At 38.3% G+C, this 10,362-nt stretch overlaps 1 protein-coding gene across 1 annotated transcript in view; it reads right to left on the bottom strand.

Moving 5' to 3' along the window:
• Window positions 1–1,490: 1,490 nt before the first annotated feature.
• KCTD8 (potassium channel tetramerization domain containing 8) overlaps window positions 1,491–10,362 on the bottom strand; it is a 298,752-nt gene continuing 289,880 nt past the window's right edge. The window contains exon 2 of the mRNA XM_070397325.1: window positions 1,491–1,582. Within this exon, the coding sequence (XP_070253426.1) occupies window positions 1,497–1,582 (86 nt within the window). The 3' untranslated portion in view covers window positions 1,491–1,496. The remainder of the gene's footprint in view (window positions 1,583–10,362) is intronic.

The following is a 10,362-nucleotide window of genomic DNA, read 5'->3' as shown; positions in this document are numbered from 1 at the left end:
TAACACCTTATTCCAGTGTAAACTTTACCCACTACTTCATACCATTTCATCCAGAGGAAAACAGTTTTCAAATTTCACACCAAAGAATTCACGTAAAAGATTTTATATCATCCAGAGAAAAAAAGGAATTAAAGAAAATAGTATAATAAAAAAAATTACTGTAGAATTCAAATGTATCATCATATTGATAAAGAGAAATTTGGGCTTTTGAAATCTACTTAACTATTCTAGACCATAAGACCGTAGCTTTCACAAAGTAAAATGAGAAAAGGGAAAAAAAGTAAAAGAAAATGAATTCAAGAAAAACTATTTAACTCTGTCTGCTCCATAATAGCAGAAAACTATGTACTTTAAAACAGTAAAATGAGAACATTAGAAATTCTGTATCATTTTCAAGTTTTATAGATATAGCAACCAAAGTAGATTAAAGTAAAAAAAAATAAAATAAAGTAAAAACTACTTTGTATAACAAATAGCTCTAAATGCTAATAATATTAGCAACTATATATTACCCCAAAATTATGTTAAACACTGTTAATAATTTATTATAGTAATTTATTTCTAATAATTTATATTTATTTATGTAAATACTAGAGGCCTAGTGCACAAAATTCATGCATGATGGGGGGCTCCCTCAGCCCGGCCTGCACCCTCTCCAATCTGGTACCCCTCAGGGGATGTCTGACTGCCCGTTTAGGATGGGGTCTAAACTGGCAGTCGTACATCCCTCTCACAATCCTGGACTGCTGACTCCTGACTGCATGCCTGCCTGCCTGATTGCTCCTAACCCCTTCTGCCTGCCAGCCTGATTGCCCCCTAACTGCTCCCCTGCCGGCCCGATCACCCACAACTGCCCTCCCCTGCCACAACCCACCTCCTCTGCCAGGACCCACCTCCACCGTGCAAGGCAACGGAAAACTAGCCTCCTCCATGCCACACAGAGACACGGGACCCCCAGGCCTCATTGTGTGGAGCAGCTGCCAGGACCCGCCTCTGCTGTGCATGTGTCCATCTTGTGGTGGCTATCTTGTGACGACTTTGAGCATAATAGGTTGCTGCTGCCCTCCTGTAGCTCTCCCTGACCTCCAACCCCACCCCCCATAGCTTGCTGCCCTGCCCCCTCCTGTAGCTCCCTGCAGCCCGCTTGTACCTTGCTGGCCCACCCTCCTGCTGATCCGTGATCTGGTCGTGATGCACTTGGTCATTACACCTCAGGGCATAACAGCTAATTAGCATATTCCTTTTTTATTATATAGGATTGCATATTCTTTCAGTAGCTTCAAATGTAGGAAAATGTGAGAATTTTATTTTATGTATTTATCTTTTTAATTCTTTATTGTTGAAAGTATCACATATGTCCAGTCTCTCCCCCACTGCCTTCTCCCAGCCTCCTCCCGCCCTCACAAAGCATTGTAGAGGTGTCAAACCCAGATACAAACATTTGGCTCTAAAGCCCATTATCTTTCTTTTCTTTTTCTTCTGCTTCTCACGCCAGATCATCTCTTTGTTGCAGAGACATTGCTCCTATCTTCCATTCCTTCTGAGACAACCACCATCCCGAGGAAGGCGTGATGCAGCATAACTGGAAAACAATGACATTACATTACTACACTTAAAGTCCATAGCCTCAATTTATGTGAAAAGACATAAAAATGAAAGATATACTGGTTTTCCTCAACTTGTCTAGCAACCTCACCCCAGATGAAATATGATTCTTTGAGGAGAGGCGGGAGGCTTTGTAAAGTCAGTCACAAGAAACACGAAGTCGTTGGGGGCCATGCACCCTGACCCCTCACTGCATATCAAGGTCTAACCTGGAATCCTTTTGAGTCTACGGATGCTTCTGAGAGAACAGAGGGCCTTTGCTTTGCTTCCTGTGTTAGGACCAAGGACATATCAAGCCACGTAGAAATCTGCTGTGAGTGGTAGAACTGCTGGAACTCCAGGAGGCAGTGAGTGTCAGAGCTAGTGGACTCTGACGTCTACCATCTGAGTAAGAGAGAAGCCGGTGTGAGGCTTAAGGAGGGGAAAAGGCCTATGAAAGCTGGAAGCCTCTTGAGGCTCCTGTTGAGTGACATGAAGCGGGTGAAACTTCCCTGGGGATTCTGGGGATTCCGGATTTGACTCAGTTTAAACGTGACATGATTTACGAGACCCAGACGTGACCGATAATATTTGACAGTCACTAGATTATTGTTTTCTGCCAGCATGCAGAATGTAATCTTGAGATAGGAATTGCATTCGATTTTGTAGAAATAAGGAAATTTTTCTTTCTGGGGCTATCTCTGTTTGCAACTTGGAAAATCCATATCAATAAAGAATGAAATTAAAGGACTAATATTTCAAATAAAGTAACCAGAGTTCTTGACCACAAGGCTGTTTTAATTGACCAAGCTTTGCTATTTTTAAACTAGGTTATCTGCACACTGAAGCTCATTTGTATGGGAGAGAGTAGAATAATGAAATCATAGGGGAATTAGTACCATAAGAAAGCAAATGCTCTTTGCCCTGTGTGTGAAATAATGAGCATGTCTTGTTCACAGCCTTCCCCATTATAATGTTATTGCATGACCATTAAACTGCAGTTCTTATTCCACGGCTAAAACAACTGATCAATATCCATTTCCATCCTCTGACGGTTGGAACCAAGATGATATTAATGTAAATGAGCCACAGTCAGGTAATGATCCTTTTGCATTGATATATATTTATTTAAAGAAATTCCCTGAAGCTCCTAACTTCCTTAAGTGATGATACAAATTATCAACAAAGTACTCCATGTAAGAAAGAAAATGTGCTTTCACATCCTCTGTTCTATGCAACATTATATTAACATTTGAGATAGAATTTTGAGAGTCCAGAACTAGTCCCTGCCATTCTTTCTGGAACTAATCCCTTTGAGGAAGTTTAATTTCATCCCGAAACTGAGCAAGCGCACGTTCTAATGAGCCAGATAACATATGAGCCCTGAAAGACTGCTTTACTGATTGTTTCTGTGTTTTGGGCGCTCTCTGAAATAAATAGATGTCATTATTACCAATGGCATACGATTTACTGAAATTATATGCATGGAGAATTTAAATTCTATGCTTGACAAGAGATGGGCAGAAGTTCAGCTGTAACAGGAAGACAGAAACAGACCATTGGAGAAAAAAATATATAATTTTTAGTACTTTAATTCCAAAGGGGGGGAAACTACTGCATACTTCTATTTAAAGCCTTGTGTAATATATTATAATTAAAGTAGGTGACGGAGCATATTGTATATAAAACTATATTTACATATTACATGTGAAATTATACACATTTTTTTCAGAAAAAAATGCCTAAATATTAATAATGTATTAAAAACATTGTATTTTTAAATACCAGCTACATATATTAAAGTATTACTACAGCAATGAAAAGGTTGTTGTTATAGTCACTGACGCTGTTCACCTCCTTCCTGGCTCCTGTCATTTGATGGGACCCTGCTGTGGGCTGAGTTGTGTGTCCTCAAAACTTATTGGTGCCCTGACCTGTTTGGCTCAGTGGATAGAGCGTCCGCCTGGGGAATGCAGGGTCCCAGGTTCGATTCCAGTCAAGGGCATGTACCTTGGTTGCGGACACTTCCCCAAGTGGGGGGTGTGCAGGAGGCAGCTGATTGATGTTTCTCTCTCATTGGTGATGTTTCTAACTCTCTATCCTTCTCCCTTCCTCTCTGTAAAAAATCAATAAAATTAAAATTAAAAAAACTTATTGGTAGTATTTCAATGACCGATGCTTCAGAATGTGACTGTATTTAGAGATAGGTTCTTACCAAGATAATTAAGTTAAAATGAGATTATTCAGTGGACCCTAATCCAATATGATCAGTGTCCTTAAAAGAAGAGGGGATTAGGACACAGACACATACAGAGGGAAGACCAAATGAAGATACAGGGAGAAGACCAGCTATAAGCCAAGGAGAGAGGCCTCATAAGAAGCCAAGCCTGCTGACAACTTGATCTTGGACTTCCACCCTTAAGAACTGAAAGAAAATACATGCCTGTTGTTTAGGCAATCCTAGCAAACCAATTCAGGCCTTGTGAGCTGTGAGCAATGAATTGCCAGTATGCCAGGCATGCTGGCACCATGCCAGGTAGTGGCTTGCTTCGTTGGCCTTGGTCCTAGGGGGAGTAGGATTCAACATACAGCCCAGTGACTTGCAATGGTATGGACAGAAAATAAACCTTCTTTGTTCAAGCCATAGGGATTTTGAGGATATTGGTACATAGCATGACATGGTCCGTGGTGACTGCTGCACATCTGTGCTCTGAGATTATTAAAGTCAGCAAAAATCCTTAAAAATTATACAAATATATTAATGATAAGGCTATGGAAGAAAAGTATAGCTTTCTCTTTGCATAGTAAAGCTACTTTTGGATGAATTTTTCATTTGATTCACATTCCAACCATTTCAAACACTGAAATGGTAAATATTTTGCTAGGCTGCTGAGAAATTAATTTTCAGAAAGGTAACTGACAGTCAGGCTGCATCAATAAAGCATGATGAAACAAGGGTCAGAATCCACATTTTTCAACTTGGTTTTTAAAAATACTTTTTACTCTACCTTTCTGCCTCCTTAAGAAGTTGAATTTACATTGGAATAGCCATTCAAAGTAAACAAATTCATCACTGCGGATACATCCCTTTCCCCAAAAACTATAAAAAGAAATGTAATTTTATTTTCTTATTATAAACAATGTAACATAGCAGTTATAAGTTTTGACTTCAGAAGATAAATTAAATGTTTATCATTATTAATTGTTGTAAACATAATTTATCTAAACAACAACAAAAAATAGTATCTTTGTGTCCTGTTCATCTTTGATCTACCCTTAGATTCAATGTGACTTCTAGTAGTATTGGACTGCTTCATAAGCTAAGTTTTAATTAATTCAATTTGATGAAGAGTTACGAAGTCCCTAGATGTTTCATGTTCCATGCTAGACTATGGGACCCATAGAGATGACAACTGGGCCTGTGAAGAGCAAGCTTGTTCAGTTAAATTCTAAAACTCTATAATTCTAGGCATGGAGCTGATATTTAATGACTGAGAATATGATTATTTTGATAATATGAGATGAATCTCAAGGTAAAGATTTCAAAGGGTATTCGTAACAATGGAAAGAATTACATGTTCACACTTAGAGTAACCAGGTAGGTTAACCCTGTAGTTTAAATCAGACTGAGCTACTGCGAAGATTTTAATAATGAATTTCACCTTGTCTTGGAAAAGCCTAGATTAAAGATGAAAACCATGTATTGCATTATCTGGGCCATAACCTGGGGACCAGCAGGATTGTTCTTTACAGTTTAATGTCTTTGATTCTCTGCTGTCTAACTCCATATACTTCTGTCAGTAGGGTTTCCACGATGTCCTTTGCAAAAGACAATCTTGGTACAATTGATCTTACTGTCAGGAAAATCTTTGAAGATATTCTGAATAACTTTCTTATTCTCTTAATCATGTATCTGGGACAATTCCCAATTTAGAGCCATACAATAAACTGAATAAAGTTTGTAACAAAAGATCATGCTCTTTTGTTAATACTCTGGTGAAACGTTATTAACAGGTGCACCCGCCATGAGCACCATTCCCTAAATCTGTCATCAGAGAATAAAGAGAAGTTGACTCCTATGAAATACCTTAATTTCATTTAATTACTAGTAAGATTTGTTGTCTTAATGGTACAAGTAACTCATAGAAGTGTTTGGGATTATCCTCAATCCAGAACTAGCTTCATAATTTAAATTTAAGTATTTAGACCAGGATTTGAAAATGACAGTCCATGATTATAGCTACTCGAACTTACATTTTGTATGCCCTTTCAGTGTTTTGGCAGCATTGAAAATTTGGAGACTTTTCATAAAATAAAGCTTTTGGACTTCTATTAAAAATGAAAAAAAAGAAGAGAAAAAATGTAGGAAAGCGGGAGGAGAGAGGGGTGGGAATGAACAGGAAGAGGGGAGGGGAGGGGAGGGGAGGAGAGGGGAGGGGAGGGGAGGGGAGGGGAGAAGAGAAGAGGAATTTAGAACTTCTGAGCCAGCATTGCCTCTTGGTAACAATGGTTTCTTCTGAGTAGCAGGTGTTCCCTTCAGAAGGTATCTCTACTGTTGACATTTACTATAAGCCTCTCTTTTTCCCATTCTTTGACATCTGGCTCTTTTTTAAACTTACTCTTGTGCGCTGTGGTCACTTAGTCTGTGGCCCTTAGTTTAGAGTTCAAACTCTTTAAGGCAAACCCAGTGCCTAGCATAATGTCAAGTCCACAGTAAAATTTATTTGGGCTGAAATGAATTGTGTACAAAGTTGAAGTCTCACCAAATAATGCAAATTGATTTCCATATGAATTTCCATTAGCTACAGTAGGTGAATGTCTGTTTATTCACTCATTCTTCATTTTCCATTCTCAGTATCAGGTAGCACCTTTATGTTGTACTCATGCTCCTAACCTCACCTCCACCTGGCAATTCTTGTAGTCATCCCCCTTTCAAGGATTTCATTTTCTCCAAAGTCCCTGAAGCAAATAGTTCTCCATCTCTCAAATCAAAATATGATTCATCTTAAATGCAAAAGAAAAATAATGTCATCATAAAGTATCTCCAGCTGTATTAACTAGGGCAAAAGAGTCTTACCCCCTTAATTTTGCATTATCAAATATGTATTCAAGAACTGTGAATCGACTCTTACTTACCACTTCAACAACTAAGACTTTTTAGTCATGCAAATTAATCAGTTCTAATTAATTTGAGCCCCTAAAACATAATTAGACTCCTTTCTCATTACTCACTTTAATTTTAAATTTACAGCCTTCACCTAAGTTTATTGCCTATATTGTAATCATCATTAGAATTAAAATAAAATAAATATCATGGCTTCTCTATCCAAAAATTTTAAAAATTCAAATATTGTTTTAATTTAATCTGCTAATTATGCAATATTTAATAAGTTTGGATTTTGTGTTGTTGGTTTTTCTTAAGCATCTGGGTGCTAAATAATCATGCTTCTATCAGTCTTCAGAATTTGGAAGGGTTTTTCCCATCACAATATATTCATTTCACTATCTTCTTGAGGTTTTCATTTTTTTCCTACTAGTGTAATTCTTCTTACTTCAATTCTTAACTCATAACTCCAAAATACCACAAGACATTCAATTTTTAAAAAATGATTGATCCTTTTTCTGCTAAGCTTTTATCTTATTTGGATAATGTCCAAGATTCATGTGCATTTTCATTTAAAAATCTTCCTATTTTTTATATATCTTTATTCTAAATGGTTATTTTTGTCAAGATCTCATCTTATATGTATTTTAAAAGTAGAAAAGAGAATTATATAATTAGGAGTTCTTAGACATTTGAGAGCCACTATTATTTTTAAGCCTCATTTATTTTCTCTCTAGTATTTTTCATTGCATAACATCATTGTAAAGGCCCTGCTTATTCTGTGCCCTTCCCATGGCTACATTGCTGCTTTTAGTTTTGTTTAGTTATTTTTATTTTTTTTATTTTTCTTCCTCACCCACAGACATGTTTTTATTGATATTAGAGAAAGAGGAAGGAGGAAGAGAGAGAGAGAGAGAGAGAGAGAGAGAGAGAGAGAGAAACATAGATGTGAAAGTGAAACATGGAGTGGTTGCCACCCACATGTGCCCTGACTGGGGATGGAACCCACAACCTAGGTACAGTGGGGCCTTGACTTACGAGTTTAATTCATTCTGTGACGGAGCTCATAACTCAAATTACTCGTTTGTCAAATCTTAAAGTGAACGAGTGAGACACGTGATGCTGGGCTGATGTTGTGGCGTTCACTGTGACATTCACTGCGCCAACTAGCGGTGGGGTATCTGAAGCTGGCTCGTAACCCGAATTTTAGCTCGCAACTCAAAGCAAAAAATCAGCCGAGAGATGGCTCGTATCTCGAAAAACTCGTTAGTCGGGACACTCGTAAGTCAAAGCCCCACTGTATGTGCCTTGACTGGGAGTAGAATCTGTGACCCTTTGGTGCACAAAACAATGCTCCAACCAACTGAGCCAGGCCAGCCAGGTCTAGTTTTATTTTTAAAAATACATTCAAGTAAAATAGAAACAGACTAATAAATAGTGAGTAGGCAGACAGCTCTGGTGGTGGTGGTGCGTGTGTGTGGGGGGCGGGGGAGGGTGTTGGGAGAGGTGTTGGGGGCTTGGGGGATTGAGAAAAAAGAGAAAAGAAAAAAGAGAGAACTCATGGACATGGACAACAGGGGGTGGGTGGGGGAGATGGAAGATGGCATAGAGGGGATAAATGGTGATGGAAAAAATAAACAAAAATAAATAACATTTCTTTTTTTCCTTGAAAGCTTTAAATTATAAAATATGATGTAGGCTCTACTCTTAGTTTCCTTTCTAAACCCTGGCTTGGTTTATTTGGAAGCCCTTGTTAGACATGCGCATTTTTTTTTTTACCTTGTCTTTCCAGAACATATATACTCCTTTTTACCTCATTTAGATGCAGTTTAAGAGTATTGACTGTTGTTATTAATTTCTTTTTCTATTTAGCAAACTACAGCTCTTCTTTCTGGTTGAAGGAATAAATGCACTATATAATTACAGTTGCTCAGAGTTTACTGATAAAGGTTGTAAGAAATGCTTAATGAAAATAAACTTGACCACTACCCTCATGTGATTAACACTGGTAACATTCATAGCACACACTCCTTTTCCATTCTGCCAAACAATGGAGTGACTCAGAATGACTCTGGGTCATCCTACTATGTAAAGTAAGATAACCTAGAAGGAGAGAAGGGGGACTATAGTTTTTCAACAACTAAAGTATGTTATTTAATTTTTCAAAAGAATAATCGCTTAAAATTTGTTTTCTAAGACCCGAGGAATCAGTCTGCTAACTATATAACTGTAACAAGCCATGTAACAAACCATTTTATTACTGAAAACTTTATAATGGACACAGTGTAGACAGAAACAAATTTGAAAGTGAAATTTGGAACAAGTCTGACAAATAAAATTGTATTTACAGATGACAAATTCATTAAAACCAGAGTTGTGTCTGAAATTCCAGAACTAAAGAGCCTCCCACCATAGAGAAAGCTAACTAAGCAGAGTGCCAATATCCTGGGAGGGACTGCCAGCCCCAGCTGGATTGGTTCTTTCTTTTCTGCCAATGGAGCAGGTACCTCTCGCTATGCTATGTTAATTCTTCAAAGGACAATAGGAAACAAATGTCACACTGTTAGTTTTTTTCCCCCTAAAAATCCTAACTTCAGGCCCTTTCCATTCCAAAAGTGGCTATATACTCCTGTACTTGCTAAAATGGAACATATATAATCCTTTATAATAAAAGGGTAATATGAAAATTGACCCTAAAGGTGGAACATTGGGAAACGACCGGTCGCTATGACGTGCACTGACCACCAGGGAGCAGACGCTCAATACAGGAGCTGCACCCTGGTGGTCAGTGTGCTTCCTCAGGGGGACTGCCACTCAGCCAGAAGCAGACTCATTGCTGGACAGCACAGCGATGGTGGTGGAAGCTTCTCCCGCCTCCGGGGAAGCACTAAGGATGTCCAACTAACAGCCTAGGCTCGCTCCCTCCTAAGAGCAGGCCTTAGCCATTAGTCAGACATCCCCCGAGGGCTCCCAGGCTTCCAGAGGGATGTTCGACTGCCAGCTTAAGCCCGAGAAGCGGGCCTAAACCAGCAGGTGGACATCCCCTGAGGGGTCCTGGACTACAAGAGGGCACAGGTTGGGCTGATCGACCCTGCAGAGTGCACAAATTTTCATGTACCGGGCCTCTAGTGCCTATATAATACTCTATTTGTAGACTCACAATTCACTCTGCTAACTTGGATGATAAATATTATGACTATTTTGTTTCTAAACTCTGATAAGTTGTGTAAGTTTATTTTAAAACTATTAAAATATTTTTATTATAAATAAATTTGAAACTATAAAACATTTGTAAACTATCCACTATGGTAGAACATTGCTTAGGATAAAACAAATATTTAAAATTTTCAGATGCATCATTATATTTTGAGGTGTGTTTTTTTTCTTTTTTTTTTTTTTTTTTTTTCTTTCTTTTTTTTTTTTTTTTTTTTTTTTGCAGGATGGTCTTTTTTTTTATTTTTTATTTTCCTCTTAAAGTATTACAAAGGGTATTACATAAGTATCCTTTTTCCCCCCCCCCCCGCCCTTGACAAACCACTACCCTCCCTTACCCCCCAGTGTCTTATGTCCATTAGTTATGCTTATATGCATGCATACAAGTCCTTCGGTTGATCTCTTACTCCCCTCCCTCCTGCCCCCCAACTCTCTCTGGCCTTCCCACTGCAGTTTGACAA

Source organism: Myotis yumanensis, unplaced genomic scaffold (assembly GCF_028538775.1).
Source record: "Myotis yumanensis isolate MYYU_CA2020_CCGP unplaced genomic scaffold, mMyoYum1.0.hap1 SCAF_1, whole genome shotgun sequence".
In the NCBI taxonomy this organism is placed as follows: Eukaryota; Metazoa; Chordata; class Mammalia; order Chiroptera; family Vespertilionidae; genus Myotis; species Myotis yumanensis.
Note: the sequence above shows the minus strand (reverse complement) of the source record. Positions and strands in the feature narration are given on the sequence as shown.